The 17,166-nt window shown below is 40.8% G+C and overlaps 1 protein-coding gene across 4 annotated transcripts in view; it reads right to left on the bottom strand.

Moving 5' to 3' along the window:
• The window catches only part of LOC100915694 (cytochrome c oxidase assembly factor 7), a 34,710-nt gene that overhangs the window by 11,833 nt on the left and 5,711 nt on the right, over positions 1-17,166 (bottom strand). For 2 of the 4 annotated variants that reach the window (XR_004234277.1, XR_004234276.1), the window contains exons 3-5: positions 16,658-17,107; positions 8,543-8,628; positions 6,461-6,731 (exon numbers count right to left, since the gene is read on the bottom strand). Coding sequence is in view for 1 of the 4 variants with exons in the window: in XM_031969107.1 (XP_031824967.1) it covers positions 16,659-17,107 (449 nt within the window). In the remaining 3 variants the exon portion in view is untranslated. Of the gene's footprint in view, positions 1-6,460; positions 6,732-8,542; positions 8,629-15,856; positions 17,108-17,166 lie in introns of those variants that run through there. The other 2 variants (XR_004234278.1, XM_031969107.1) reach the window with 2 other exon arrangements.

Raw genomic sequence — 17,166 nt, 5'->3', positions numbered from 1 at the left:
GTTTCTAATCAATTAATTGTAACAAAGACATTTTAAACAATCATAGAATCAGAAAAAGACCTTATAATGTGGAAAGTTAGAAAGGAACTGGAAACAAAATAGATGCCCATTAATTGGGAAATAGGTAGACAAACTATGGTTCATGAATGCAATGGAATATTACTGTTATAAGAAATCATGTGTTATAAGAAACATGGAAAGATCTACAATAAACTGATACAGAGTGAAGTAAGCAAACCCAAGAAAACAATATACATGGTGTCTATAACAATGTAAATGGAAAGAACTGTAGCAAACCAAAATTTTAACATAATTACAGAGCTAAATTTATGGAGGTGGGAGGTCCAGAAGTATTCTATGTGGCACATATTCAGATATTTTCAATGTATTAATCAGTTATGCTGAGTTTTTTCTCTTTTAAAAAAGTATTACTTGTTATATGGAATGGTTGTCAGCGAGATAGGGGTGGGAGGAAGATACTGGATTAACCATGATGATGTAAGAAACAGAAGACAGTAATAAAAATTTACTTAAAAAAAAACATGAAATGTCACAGATAAGAAACTTTAGGTTTGGGGTTTTTCCAAGGCTGTCATTGCATTGGGAGCAAAAGGAAAATCAAAGATAGATGAAATAAGACCATTACTTGGATTAGTCGGAACTGTGACACTAAAGGACAAAAGAAAAGATATATCTTCTAAGGTCCCTCTGATCTCAGAAATCCTGTGTTCTAAGGTCTCTCTGAGCTCTAATATTCCTAGGATTCTCCTCTACTTAGCCTTTTCTGACATCCTTGCTCTCTCCACCACACTGTGATCAGGTTTGGGCACAGGAGCATCTTCCCACCCTGCCTTAGCTCCCTGGCCTTCATTCCAGAATGTCCTGTCAGCCCTTTCCAAACTATCACTCCCTCATTCTGGCAACCTGATGGCCTTGGCTGATGAGCTGAAGAACAAAAATAGAAAGAAGTTCATTAAGTTACTGTGCAAACGCCTGTGTTCTCCCCTCACTGTCACCTCCAGCACTTAACTATTCTAGATCCAGCTCCAGCAGCCATGGCCTTTCTTCCCTATATGTCAAACATTGGGAAGTTAATCTTATTTCCTCTGCTCGGTTCCCTTGAGACAAAACAATGGGGAAAGGTTGAGGATGAGAATGTCAAAAAAAAAAAAAAAAAAAAAAAAAGGCTTCCCCAAACTTAGTGTGGTTCTGGGAGAGAAATAGGAACTACCTTGGAAGATAATAACAACTTCCATTTATCTGAGGATCTAAGGAGTACAGAATGCTTTCCTTATCCTGACTCTGTGAACTTGGAAATATAGATATTATCGCCTCCTCTTAGAGATGAAGAAACAGAACCAGTAGGACTAAGGGATTGTCAATGTGTTCCCCTCATTTCTCCACTGTTCCCCCAATCACAGAAGTAAGGGGAGGTTGGATGACTACTTGTCAGAGAAGTTATAAATCCAGATCATTCTGATGTAAGTGGAGACTATAACGAACAAACTCTGTGCTCTCATCCAACACGGAGATACTGGGATTTTGAGTCACTTGTTTCCACACCTTCCTGGGGACTGGCATAGCAATGGATAACATTGGATCCCACCTGTGTGATGTCAATCTCCCTGATTAAGGGCTGATGCTGGCTGCCTGAAATCCATCTTACATTAGAGTTGAGATTAAACCCTTTCCTCTTTTTCTGTCTCTCTGGGTGTGTATCTCTCTGTCTCTGCCTTTGTCTCTCTGTGTCTCTGTCTATTTTTTTGTGTGTCTCTCCCTTTCTCTTTCTCTCTCATTCTCCCCTCAGCTGTTAGAATGTAGACTTCTTAAGAGCAGGGATTGTTTTTGATTTTTTTTCTCTGGATCCCCAGCAGTATCGGGCCCAATACCTGGCATTCTAGGCATTTAATCAATGCTTGGTGATTATTTATTCTTACCTTGTCGATATCTTTTCCTAAACCTTCCACAAAAGATCCACCCAACTCCGTAGAGGCTTTCACTCAGGCTGCCCATCTATAAGCTCCCACTCTCTAAATGTCTAGCCTGCCTCCTTTCTGGTCACCTGCTCATGGGGGAAGCGCTCCTGGCAAGCAAGTCATCCCTGGTAACATGTTACTATTTCATGTGCATCACATCTCTCCATTTCCTTTGAGCAGCCCACCATTTTGATTCTATGGTGATATTGGTCTCCGATGAGTCACAACCATCATGGAACATCACTAGAAGAATATTCATGTTGTAAAAAATGAGTTTTTGTTTTTGAAGATCAGCTTAGGATCCTTCAAAAACCCTGCACAATTTCCCCAATACAACTCAACTCAGGCAGGATGATGTACCGGAGAGATGAGGAGAATACCTTATTGGAGGAGAGCCTGGAAGGCTGCATTTGCTGGACCAATTTAGCACAGTCATCAAGGAAATCTATGCATGTGATGGCTCTCCAGGAATACAAGCAATCTGACAGATCTCTCTCCATCTCTCTATCTGATCCAAAGAAGGGCTATTATTAGGAAGTGTGAGAGAACACCATGTCCTGATGTGATCCTAAGGGAGAGCTACAACACACCGGAGATGACAGGCTAGGGATTTTCTAATCGCAATTTGGTCACTAACTCACTGGGATTTGGGGCAACTCACTTCCCCCTACCCCCCAAAAAAACCAAAAACCTTTAAGCAGCTAAGTGGTTCAGTGGAAAGAGAACCAGACCTATAGTCGAGATGACCTGAGTTCAAATACAGCCTTATATAATTGCCAGCCATGTCTTCCTGGACAAGTCATTTAAACTCTATTTTATTAGCTATAAAATGGGGATAATAACAAAACTGATTTAGCACTGTTGTTGGAAGGACCAAAAGAAATAATATTTATAAAGTGCTTAGCATAGTGCCCAGCAAATAGTCAGACCTATATAAATGTTTCTTCCCTTCCTCTTTAGTTTCCTTGATTGTAAAACATATGGGTCAAGCAGGATGATTTGAAGTTTTAACATTTTATAAATTCAATTTTAGAAGTTGGCACAATCTGGGATTGTGGATCTCCTTGGGCACCTCTGGGCCTATAAATCCCCTTCCTCCTCTCCCGCCTCCTCCCTGTTCCCAGCTTTTTAGAATTTAGTGTCACTGAAGACAAAAGGTCTGGAGGTGGGAGGGACCCCAGAGGCCTTCTAGTGCAGCCACTTGTTTTACAAAAAAAGGAAACTGAAGTCCAGTTAGTGGAAGTGTCTTGTCCAAAGTTAACCAGGTAAGGAAGAATAGTGTAAAGAGCATTAAGCTTCAAGTCCAGAAAGAGATATAAGATTTTAGGATCATAGGATCATATATTAAGAATTAGAAAGGACACTGTTGTCATCGTTCTGTTGTGGATCATAGCACACCAGTACTATCCAAAGCATTAACTTGGCAAAGACATGGGAGCAATTTGCCATTTCCTTCTCAGGTAGAAGGGACATTAGGGGCCGCCATGTCCAACTCCCTAATTGTACAGAAAAGGAAACTGAGGCTCAATGAGGATGACCCAGCTAATAAGTGTCTAAGATAGGATTTGAATTCATGTCTCCCTGACACAAAGCCTGGCACATCACACCGGCTCTTTTCAAATCCCACCTCCGACAGGAACCATGGGCAAATCACTAAGACCTTGGAGTCGCAGCTTCTTTACCTGTAATATTGAGGTAGAAATTTCTGTCAGGCGATCGTGTACCTAAGGTGAAAGAGTATTAATAAAGCACCAATAGAAGGGGCTCTCCATGACCAACATCACCCTTCCAAGGGCATCCTCAAAGTCAAATCCCAGGCCTGCTCTTGGGGCCCCGCAGCCCCTGCTGGAAACTGATCTAAGACATTCAAGAGGCAGAGCAGTCAGATGCTATAACGGGACCCAATCGAGCTCAGCAAGGTCTCCAGTTTCTGGGGGAACTATTCCCCCAGACTGCTTACCCAGACCCCTCCCCGGTGGGCAGCATCAAGTTCACTTCTGGCTCTCTGCCTTGAGCCTAGGGCAACCCAAGAGCCCTGCAGGGACCCAGCCCAATTGCCACTGCTGGCTGCCAAAAGGCCGGTTTCATGAACAGCCATTTGTCCAAAATCAACAAGCACCTTTGCTGGGATGCTATTCCTGGCTCAGCAGATGGGAAAAAACATTAAGGGAATGCTTTGACCAGCCCCAGGGTCTCTCTCCTCTCAGCCCACTCTCCCCATTACCACCCATTCTACTGTAATGTGTGGGTTTTAGCACCTCTTCCCAAGGGCCAGAATGGCCCAATTTAACACCATTGGCTTGTGTTGCCCCATTTGTCCTGGACCAGCGACCAGCAACCCTGGGTCCACTTAATCACTTAATACTAATTAAAAGCAATATTTGCTTCAAAGATACAGAAAAAACAAATATAAAAACATTTCCCCCAATACCTCGGGGATATACCCTTTTGTTTTGTTTTTTGAGACCGTTGGAGTGAAGTGACATGCTCAGGGTCACATAACCGGTAAGTGTCTGAGACCAGATATGAATTCCATGTCTCTTGACTCCAAGGCTGGTGCTCTGTCCACTAGCATATAATCTTTTCCATAACATCTCAATCTCTGAAGGAGCAGACGTAAAACTTAGCTCAGTTCCTATAAAGTTTTGGTCCCATCAAGATCAGTCAGTTAGATGCTGAGCAAAACAAGCAGCAGAGGAATACATTGTACACAATAACAGCAAGAATATGCAGTGACCAACTATGAAAGACTTGGTTCTAGAGGCTGCCCATCAGTTGAAGAATGGCTGAAGAAGTGATGGGATATGAATATTATGGAATATTATTGTTCTGTAAGAAATGGGCAGCAGGATGATTTCAGAAAGGTCTGGAGAGATTTACATGAACTGATGCTGAGGGAAGTGAGCAGAACCAGGAGATCATTGTACATGGCAACGGCAACAGCAAGATTATACGAGGATCAATTCTGATGGACATGGATTCTTCAACAATGAGATGATTCAGACCAGTTCCAATGATCTTGTAACAATGAGAGCCATCTACACCCAGAGAGAGAAGTGTGGGAACTGAGAATAGACCACAGCATAACATTCTCACTCTTTTTGTTGTTTCCTTGCATTTTATTTTCTTTCTCATTTTTTTCCTTTTTGATCTGATTTTTTTTTTTTGCAGCATAATTGTATAAATATGTATGCCTATATTGGATTCAACATATTTTAACATGTTTAACATATATTGGACTACCTGCCATCTAGGGGAGGGAATGGGGAGAAGATAGGAAATGGGAACACAAGGTTTTACAAGGATCAATGTTGAAAAATTATCCATGAATATGTTTTGAAAATAAAAAGCTTTAATTAAAAAAGAGAGAGAGAGAGACTTGGTTTTTCTCAGTAGGTTCTTCCCACCATTTTCAAGGAAGTGGAGTAAAAGAACAGACAATCATTGTCAGGAATAAGCAATATACCCATAACTGCCATTTAATACAGTTGATCACAAGAATTTTGAAGACGCTATAAAGTCTTTGAGGAGGGGAAGAGCACATTCAATCAAAAGAATCAGGGGAGGATTTCATGCAGAAGATAGCATTTGTGCTGGGCCTTGGAAGATGACCAAAGTTTCAACTTTGGGGGGTGGAGGCAGAAAGGTATAACATGGAAGGAATCAGTGAACATTCTATATATATATATATATATATAATGAACATCATGGTTAAAGGCGTAGAGAGGGCACCCAAAGAGACCAGATTGCCTGTAATATAGAATACATGAACAAGAATGCTGTGCAATAAGTCTGAAAGGGTGGGTTGTAACCAAATCGCAGAGAACCTTGTCTAAGGCACTGCACTGACCATGGGCAACTCACTTAATTATAGCTGGTATTTAAACAAAGCCTTAAGGTTTACCAAGCACTTTACAAATATATCTCATTTTGTCCTCACAACAACTGTAGGAGGGAGAGACAATTGTGATCCCCATTTTACAGTCGAGGAAACTGATTTGAATCAGCTCTTCCTGACTTCCAGTACTCTATCCACTGAACTATCCAACTACCTCATCAATAAAATGGTTTCCCATTTGTAAAATGAGGAGAATAGTATCTACTTTAGGAGTCTAGACTTTATTCAATAGGCAGTAGATAAAGTGTTTTGGAGCAGGGGACCACAATCTCATTTTCAGAGTTTAAAGGTAAGAACAAAAGTATCAGACTATTTTAAATGAAGTTCCAGGAATATCAAAGTCCTCAGTTAATTGATAAGCTTTCTTTTGAATACCCATTGTATCTCTGACATTATATGCTGAGTGCTGGGGATACAGAGACAAATGTGAAACAGCCCCTGCCCTCCAGGATTTTGCCTTCTGTTGAGGCAGACAGCATGGACATATATGAAAGGACAAGGTGTGCTGGTATTCAGGGAAGAGTAGGATTTCTGGTATGCGGGCTGCTCATCCATCTTTGTTGGCTACCTACCACCCAATTCTCACCTGTGACTCCAGGAAGCTGTAGCATGCACAGTGGCCACAATCCGGTAAATTTTCTTGGCAGATGGACTACACAAGGAGTCTCAAACTCACTGAGTTAGGGGGTGTCCACCCCAAGCACGGGAGACTTTCCTAGCTGAATAGGGAGACGTGAACAATTTGTCCCAACAGCAGAAGCAGATGCTATGGAGCACTCAGAAACCGTGCTCATTCACTGCATCCACAGCCATTAGAGTCATCTTGACTTTTGTCTTGCCGCTGGACTCTGATGACCCTGGAAGAAACAGTAAAGCTGCCAATTTCATGTAACTCTTACTTAAATCCAATTTATATGTGACTCTGGAGACATCACCCATGTTATTTTACTTTTTTTTTTCATACTCAAAGTCTCCTGGCAGCATGGTGCAGATACATTAGGAATTGTAGCCATAACTCTGCATCCAATGTTGGCATTTAATAGACGACATCATTGTAAGGAGAAGAGACAGACAGGAAGTGAGAGTGACAAAGGCGATGTGTGGTGCAGAGTGCTGGACTGATCACAGACTTATCCTCCCCAAGCTAAACATTCATCTTCAACAAAAGTTGTGGCCCTCAGACAAGATGACTACAGAAGCCTTAATGTCAACAGATTAGAGCACTTCTCTAAGCTTGAACAGTTCATTGATAAATGGAGGGAAAGTTAAGTCAACACACAGTTGGCAGCAGTGGAGCAGAAAAGGAATGGGCAGCTTTCAGAGGTCTGGGGGACAGCACTGCATTTTCTCACTTGGGCCAGAATACTCACAAACATCAAGAATGATTTGATGAAAATGATGGGGAAATTCAGAAGCTGCTAAATGAAAAACAAGAACTACATAGAGTATACCAGCACGACAATTCATCCACCTCTAGAAAGGCAGCATTTAGTTCCAATAAAAGTGCAAGAGGACCTTAAAGAGATGCAGGATTCTTGACTCAATAAGAAGGCATATGAAATCCAGTTTTACAATGATAGCAACAATCCAAAGCACTTCTACGATGCCCTGAAAACTATGGGCCAAAACTCAACTACTCAGTGCTGATGGAGCTTCATTGATTAGTGATAAGGACATAATCCTTGAGAAATGGACTGAGCACTTCCATACTGTTCTCAATGGATCATTATCAACCAGTGCTAAAGGCACTGACCATCTACCTCAGACTGAACTCTTTCTAGCTAAACTTCCAATTAAAAAAGAGATTTTAGATGTCATTAGGTCCCTCTTGTGTGGCAAAGCACCTCGTGATGATTTTATCCCTGTAGAAATTTATAATGTAGGGAGTCCACTGCTCATACAAAAACTGATTGAAAAATGCTATTACAAAACAAGAGGCAGTTATCCCCCAAGAGATCAAGGATGCCTCATGTCCATCTCTATAAAGGAAACATCAATAGGTTGTCTTGTGACAATCACAGCAGAGTCTTTGTCAGCTACAAATTCTTGCCAGAGTCATCTTTAATAGGCTGATCCTTCACCTGGAGGACAGTTTTCGACCAGAGAGCCAGTGTGGTTTCACAAAGAGCTGAGAAACAATCAATTTGTTCTTTGCTGTTCAATGACTCCAAGAGAAATAGCAGAAGCATAACATAAGTCTATACACAATGTTTTTCAGTCTGACCAAAGCTTTTCATACTGTTATTCATGAGGGCCTGTGGAAGATCATGAAAAAAATTGGTTGCCCAGAGAAGTTCACAAATATGGGACAGTTCACAACAGCATAAGGGACAATACCTGCTTCTATGGTTTTTAGCAGGATGTTTTCAGCAATATAATTAGACACTTAAGTAGAATGAATTGGTGGTAAATTAACTTGAAAAGGCTACAAGCCAAGACTAAAGTGGAAGGAGAGCTGATGTACAACTTTTTGTCTGCAGATGACTGTACTCAATGCAGCCTCTAAAGTCGAGGGATTCTCCTCCATTTGTACTAATTTCGGCCTGACAGAAAACACCAAGAAAACATAAGTTCTCCACCAGCCAAGACCACACCATCCATACCCTATGTAGAACCATTAATTGGAGCAAGTAGAAAAATTATGAATGCTGTGAATACATCCACTTACCTTGGCAGTATATTTTCCAGGGATGTACACATAAATGGTGATGATGAAGCCCACATTGCCAAAGCCAGCTCGGTATTTAGGAGGCTCTGAAAGTGTAGGAAAAAAAGGGGTATTAGACTGACTACCAAACTGAAATTCTATAGAACCATTGCCCTGACCTGTATGCCTGTGAAACTTGGACTGCCTAGGATCGTGCCAGGAACTGAATCACTTCCTTTTGAATTTTCTTAGGAAGATTCTAAAGATAACCTGGCAAGATAAGGTACCACACACTAAAGTCCTTTTTTTGTCAAAGCTTTTTATTTTCAAAACATATGCATAGATAATTTTTTAACATTGACCCTTGCAAAACCTTGTGCTCCAAATTTTTTCCTCCTTCCCCTCACCCCTCCCCTAGATGGCAAGTAATCCAATATATGTTATACATGTTAAAATATATGTTAAATCCAATGTGTGCATACATATTTATGCAATTATCTTGCTGCACAAGAAAAATCAGATCAAAAAGGAGAAAGTGAGAAAGAAAATGAAATGCAAGCAAACAACAACAAAAGGAGTGAAAATGCTATATTGTGATCCACACTCAATTTCCACAGTCCTGTCTCTCTGGGTGTAGATGGCTCTCTTCATCACAAGATCATTGGAATTGGCCTGAAGCATCTCATTGTTGGAAAGAGTCACATCCATCAGAATTGTTGTATAATATTGTTGTTGCTGTGTACACTGATCTCCTGGTTCTGCTCAAATCACTCAACATCAGTTCATGTAAGTCTCTCCAGGTCTCTCTAAAATCATCCTGCTCATCATTTCTTATAGAACAACAATATTTCATAACATTCATATACCATAACTTATTCAGCCATTCTCCAACTGATGGGCTTCCACTCAGTTTTCAGTTTCTTGCCACTACAAAGAGGGCTGCCACAAACATTTTTTGCACATGTGGGTCTCTTTCCCTCCTTTAAGATTTTTTTGGGATATAGGCCCAATAGAAACACTGCTGGGTCAAAGGATATGCATATTTTTGAGCATAATTCCAAAATGCTCTCCAGAATGGCTAGATTCATTCACAATTCCACCAACAATGTATCAGTGTCCCAGTTTTCGCACATCCCCTTCAACTTTTTATGTCTAAATCATGAACCCATTTCGACCTTATCTTGGTATATGGTATTAGGTGGGGGTTAGTGCCTAGTTTCTGTCATACTAGTTTCCAATCCTCCCAGCAGCTTTTGGCAAATACTGAATTCTTATCTCAAAAAGTGGAGTCTAATCTCAAAAGCTGAAACACTCTCAGGGTCACAATAAAGAACTTTGAAATCTATTGTGAGACCCGGGAGATGCTGGCACAGGACAGCCCAGCATGGTATGGCCACATCAAAGAAGGTACTGTGCCCTATGAGCAAAACCAAACTGAATTAGCTCAAAAGAAACGTGAGATGTGCATATTTGAGACCTCTCGACACCAAACATTCACTTGGACTCTTTCTGGTAGAACCTTCCAAGCTGATACTGGTCTGATTGGCCAATTTTTCACATCGCACCTTACCCTACCATAGTGATGTCATTTTGGTCCTAAATAAACCAAATGGACCGGGGTTAAAGGATAACAACCATGTAGCAGGACATGGAAAACATTTTGTTTCTCCACTTGTCAGTTACTATAAAGTTAGCTGAGCTTTCTTGAATTTGATGACTACAAAGTGCTTTCTAAGCCCAGATGATATATATATAATATAACTCCCCATTTTATAAATGAGGAGAGATATTTTAGTAGTGAAGCCCAGGGAGACTTATGTAACTTGCTCATGGTCACTACAATGTCTAACATGCTGTAAATTAAATCACCACAGAAAGGCAGCTATGTTCAAAATAATTGCAATGATCAATATTGACTCCAGGAGTCAGATGACAATAGATAAGTGAAACAGGCACAGGCATTATTTTTCTCTTGCTATATCGGCTGATTTTCCTTGACTGCTGTTTCTCTGCTATGGGGGAGGATAAGTAATTGGAAGTGGGGGAGTTTAACTGAAAAGGAATGTGATGGGCAAAAACAAGATATCCCAGAGAAAATTGTTTTAAAAGGAACAGAAGTCATTGTTTCCCTTCATTACAAGGTTAGGGAGATGGAGAGTTTCCAGAAATGATTGTGATGTAAAGACAAAAGGCATCAACACAATAAACTTCCAGTTTCAGAAATGAAAGAAAAAGAACAGAGGATGCTAAGAATAATCGATAATCATTAACATAGCCTGTGGGTCCTTTAAACATGGAATCTTTGTCTACTGAGAGGCAGCACAGGAAACCACACCAGACACCTCCTCTAGCCTCAGTTACTTTATCTGCAAAAAAAAGGGACAACTCTTGCACTGCTTGCTTCACAGGATTATCATATCAAAGTGTTTTTGTAAACTTTAAGGTACTATAAAAATGTGAATTATCATAATTATGACCAAATACAACCTCCGGGCAACATGAGGAGCAAGTGGATAGGAAGAGCTGCCCACAGAGCCAGGAAGCCATGATCAGATCTTTTCTCTACTGCCCATGAACCTGGATAAATCATTTTTAACCCTAGAGCTCTAGGAAATTCTCTGAGTTACAGAGTTCCTGCTAACCTGCCTACAAAGAAGGAATTTCCTCACCTGGGAAATCCCTAGAGCAATGAAATCATAGGTCCAAACTGCATCCCTCTCCCACATAACCTACACAAAGTCCGCCACCAAGCCTGGATCCTTGAAGTCTAAGACAGCAATGTTCAAGATCCGGTAGGTTCTACTTTGCTACAAAAACTTTGAGTATAGTTCCAGTAACATACTGATTTGGCTTTCTAAGGACCAGGGAGGCTCATCCCCAGCCCTTTGGAGGCGAATTCTTTGGTCACAGAGTGCCATGGCCAATGAAAAATACAAAATGGCCCTAGGCCATGGGGGCTCTCAGACCCTGATCCCCACCTTTTGATTTACAACCATGGGGACAGAGTTCCATCAATGGTAGTAGAGTGGGCAAGGAGCCACATAGTTTTTACACGACCAGTGAACACTAACTTAGCAATGCTAAAGACAGGGAAACAAATACTAAAGAGATGCCATCTCTGGGAGTGGTAGCCAGGAAAGAGAGCTTTGTTCTGAGAAGTCCTGACATAGTGAATGTAGTCACTGGATGGGCTATTATTGACATTAAACTCTTTCCAGAGGCCATGACAGAATTATTTTAAAACTACTTCGAATGTCTTGTATGCTTGCCAAAAAGACTACTTTATGAAAAACTCACACAGGGCAATGCTCTCAAGCTGTCTCTTAAGAGCTTTAGAATTGCCTGACATGGCACAGGACCATCCAGCATGAATTGCCCCCTTCAGAAGGTACCATCTTCTATGAGCAAAGCAGAATTGAATCAGCCCATAAGAAACATGAGATGCACAAAGTTAGAGAATTCCCTCCAGATTTCCATAAGCACTGTCCGAGCTTGTATTGGTCTGATCATCCATAGTTGGACACGCTATAACTTGGCTCTAATAGAGTGATATTATTTTGGTCCTCCTCGAGGATGAAGATCAACCAATCAACTTTTGGAGGGCAAGAGGTTGGGAAGAGGAGGGGAGAATTTACACATTGCAGGAAAATGGGGTTGGGGAGGGGTAAGCATGATTGGGTACATTGAGTCTTAACTATTATAGCTAGCTATAATGGTCTCTCACCCATCAGAGCAGCTCAGGCCTAGGGCAGGCGATCCAAGATCAGATGGCTAATCTCTTCCTCTTAAATCAACCGAGTCAATCAGCAAGCATTTATTAAACCCTTACTATGTACCATGTATTGTGCTAAGTGCTAAATGGTTCATGGGCTCTCCTTGGAGAAACAAGGAAAGGAGTTGGCTGGTGGAGATGGTTTTATCATGAGTTCAGAGGCAACAAAAAACATCATTTTGCAAGACCTTTGGTCATTTCAAATGGCAATACTTATGATAAGTTTTTGCACAAAAGTCATAATAAAAATAATCCCAAAGCTTATGGGCTAACAGCCATTGCAGGGAATAAAAAAGAGAAATAGAGTCCATGAAGAACTTAATAAAACACTCCAAATTAAATCAGTATGTTATTAATCATCTTCAGTGAAAAAGTCAACATGGGGATGACAGAGAAAGAATATCAAATGCTAGTTATTATTATTTTTTTTTGGAATCCATGGTTAAGGAATACTGAAAAAGAGGGACAAAAAGATTCATAGACTTACACAGTAACCTTACAATTATATATCGTACAACAAATACCAATGAGAGTTGAGAGGTACGAGATGTGACAAGAGTACAATATTTTTCTTGGTCCAGACCTGTGAATGTATCAGTTAGTAGAACTTCCATTGTGAAAATTCCCTGCAGACATATAGATCAGCAATTCATCTGTAACTTTAGTTTTGGAGCATTCCCTAGACACTGAGAAGTTAGATAATTTGCCTCTGGTCACACAGGGAACTGTGTTGGCCAAAGCCATTTACCAACACCAAAGATTCTTCTGATTGTGAATTATACTGCATTGATTGCACCAAGTCACAGGACAATAAAAAGCCTGCTGAACAGAAAACATAATTATTCAAAATTATCTAGTCTAACTATCCACACAAGAAAAACCGAGCAGAAGAAAAATGCCTATTGTTCAGACTATAACATGCAGTTGGACGGACAGTCCATAGAGCTACTTCACCATAATGAGAGCTGTAAAGGAGAAAGAGCCTGGGCTGGATTGCCCTGGGTAAATTATTCAGGCCCTCTGATAGCCCTAAGGCCCACTTTTAGGCAATATTCTTTCTGAATTGCTATATAACAGCTAGTCCTAGTGAGAGTAAGACTTGTCAGGGAAATCCAAGTTCAAATCTTGCCTCAGACACTAACTTGTCATGACATTTAACATCTCTGTGTCTTGGTTTCCTCATATGTAAAATGAGGGGATGGACTTGATGACTTGTCCAATGAGTCAGAGGTGGGACTCAAAGCCATGATTTCCTAACACCAAAGTTAGCTCCTACTCTTCCACTGAGTTTTTCGTGTTTGGATTCTTTCTCTCCAAACTCGCCCATCTTTCATACTTCCTCCTTTCAGTTACTGGAGTTTGCCCCTGGATACAACTCCTCTCCCTCACAGCTTCCAAACCTTGTCATTTCTACTACCACAATTTCTCCTTGTGACTTTCTCTCCACTCAAAGCCAGTTCCCATCCTCATCAGCTCTCACCTGGAATAGCCTCCTAACTGGTCTTCTTGTTAGACCAGTTCTCCTCCAATCTTTCCTCTGGAATCCATCCTCCCAAAACAGCAAGTCTGACCACATCACCAAAGTTCCAGTGGTTCTTTATTGCTTTAGAATAGAGAAGATACTCCCATTTGGCTTTTAAATCCCTTTATAACCCGGCCCCAACCTACCATTCCAGCGTTTCACATTTCTCCCCTTCTCACACACCACCTTGCCAAACTGGTCAATGCTGCCTTCCACACAGCCCTTCATCTCCAGTCTGCACTGTCTGTCCCTATAACTCGAGTGCACCCCCTCCTTGCCTTCTATGCCCCAATGCTGCCTTTGTTGCTTTCCCCTATTTCTTCCAGCTGCTAAAGCTTTCCAGTCCCCGCCCCCAGATTACCCTGTATTAATTCTGAGTCTCTCCCTCTTTAGGTTAAGCTCCTTCAGGACAGGAATCTTTCTATTTTTTTGCCTTTGTAATTCCAGTGCCTAGCACAGAACCTGCACATGACAGGAACTTTAAAAATGCTTAATCTTAGTCTTGGTGCAAGAGTCACAGGGCTCTCCAAAGAGGAACATCTGGGGACACCTGTTCATCTGAACATAACAGGTACTAAACAAGAAATGAAAATAATCTGTGCACTGTGGCACCCTCCAATGGAAGCAAGGAGACTCACCAAATTCAGGCCATCCTGGTTCACCTGGCCAATTCCGGGCTTACCTTAGAGGGGTAGCAGGGACATGGTGACCAAGCACACTGAACAAAGAATATATTCCAAGGCGTTGGAAAAGAGCAAAAGCAGAGAGAAAAAAAGTTTTTAAGCTAGGAAGGATCAAGAAATATTCTATTTGTAAGGAATGGAAATTGTTTGGATCTCAGAATCTGAAAAAGGATCTCCATGGTCCTTTGCTCCCGTCTCCCTCCCAAGGCAAGAATCTTCTCTGCAGACTCATGGTGGCTCCTCAGTTTCTACTTGAACGCACCCAGCAAGAGAGTTTACTCCCTTCTGAGCAGGCAAGACCCCGAAACATTAGGCAATTTCCTGTACAGAACATGAAATCTCAATCCTGCTAAAACTCCCATCCATTACTCTTAGATCTGCCCTCTTGGATTACATGGAATTTAGTTGATTATAAAACTGAATACAAATGAATTTAAAATAATTATAAAATATCACCTTTTTTTCCTTGCTAAATAAAATACTAGATAGCATCAAATAAATTTACAATACCAAGACAGGATAGGGACAAAAATCTTTCTTCCAGCTACCCCTTGCTCACCACAAAAAAGCAAAGGTTTTTTCGTCCACACTATCCCCTGACCACCTACACCAAATTAAAGCTAGTGAGATATAAAATGGACTTATCCAAGAAAATTTCTATTTCATTATGGTTTTAATTATTAACTTTATTATTTTGTGATTTATGAATTTTAAAACTTGTTTTATTGGCCTAGTCATAAATTGAAAGAGCTGGACATGAGAATTTGATAGTTTTAGAAGAAACTGGCATAGGAGCTACTCAATAGAGAAAAGAAAGTCTGATTCAGTGTTAACTCCTTTCCCAGTATAAATGGACAGAGAAAGCCCTCAAAGATTTAGAAAACAATGAGTTCAAAACAAAAGTGAATTTAAAAAAACTCTGATTTTAAAAAAGGACAAGACTTTTATTAATTTGTCTTTTGAATTAACTTTCATAATACAAAAGTTTTTAACATATTTTAACAACAGTTTTTAACAACTGCTTTGAAAGCAATGATTTTAAGTTCCTCTCTGCTTCTGGGACAGAACCTACTAACTGGTTGATTATAAATTTGAATATAAACAATTTAAAATAATTCATTATACAGTATAAAAGTATGCAAGTGGTCCAATTTGCCATATGAACTTTTAGACAATCAGAGAAAGCTCTACTCCATGTATGGCAATTGTGAGGTAGATGGAACAGGGAGAATCTTAATACCATTGTGCTCAACTGCCCCCTAGTGCTAAGGCAAGGGCTAACTGGAAAAACAGAAAAAAAATTTGTATCTCCCTTAACCGCCAATTACAATCTAGTTAAATAAACAATAAATCAATAATAAATTAAATTAATTTATTCACAGGACAATTTGAAAGGCTCAGTTCAAACATTACAATCATTTGCTTTTGAACATTTCATGGATTTCTCTACACTCCCAATTACGCAGGGTGTGGACATTTAAGGCAAACGGACAATTTGGAACGTCAGTCTCACTTATTGTCAGCCAGTGTGACCTCTCCAGAGAAACATATGGCCAGGACATTTTTGTCCTTATTCCCAAACCTGTGTAACAATGATAGGTAACTCTTTAGACTGCATTATTACTTCTGAATATCAAGACCATTTCCCACAAATTCTCAAAGGTGAAACCAGATACAACTGCAATAACTGACAGACATCAGAAAATGGATGGGCACAAAGAAGGCTCATTCTTAGGTCATAATGAGCACCTCAGGAGTGTCCAAGTTCCCACAAACAAAATTTCTCCCAAAAGAAACTATATAAATGGAACCATATGAACCATATAAATCCAGGAACTTGGGGACAGACACACACATCCCATCATATGCACACGCCTGCCCCAACACACACTCTGTGATGCGAGATGCCTCCATAATTCCCCAATACCCATCTCTCTGGGCTCTCCAGTCCCTCTATTTTGAGGGAGCTCATTAGAGCCCAGTCCCCCAGGTGTACATACTGATGTGGACATTTTAAAGAAAATCATTATTTCACAGGCAACACAAAGCATGTGATACCAGTGGCCAATACACCGTTTCTGCCCCCACATTTCATCACCAAAAATGTATCAAAGTAAAGGAATCCATCTCCAAGGGGAGGGAGGACACAGGCTCATCACCTCACACCCCAAATGCCAAGGGCTGGACGCTTTTCTGCTGCTCTTTGTGCAACTGCTTGGCCTTGTTCTTCAGGGACTCGGCTTTGGTTTCATCCTTTGCCACCCCATCTCCCAGTTTATACATTCGGCTGGCATTGGCACAGGCCCAGACGTGACCCAGATCGCAGGCTTTCAGAGAGAATTTCAAAGCCAGGCTCATGTCCTTAGGGATGTTAGGGGATCCCTGGAGGTACATGGTACTGAGATTGAAGCAGCTGGGGGCATAGTTGCCATCGCAAGCCCTTGTGTAGTAGTCTCGGGCTCGGATCAGGTCAGGCTTGTTGTCATTGAGGCGCCCATCTTGGTCCAGTAGTCCGACATTGTGACAAGCATTTATTGACTTCTTCCCAGGTTTCTCACAAGCCTTTAAAAAACAATTATAAGCATTTTTCAAGTTTGGGGCTAATCCTCCTATAGGCAAAAAAAGGAAAAAAGAAATCCATGTCAGAATTTAATACTTGGAACAAAAC

Source organism: Sarcophilus harrisii, chromosome 4 (genome assembly GCF_902635505.1).
Source record: "Sarcophilus harrisii chromosome 4, mSarHar1.11, whole genome shotgun sequence".
NCBI lineage: Eukaryota > Metazoa > Chordata > Mammalia > Dasyuromorphia > Dasyuridae > Sarcophilus > Sarcophilus harrisii.
Note: the sequence above shows the minus strand (reverse complement) of the source record. Positions and strands in the feature narration are given on the sequence as shown.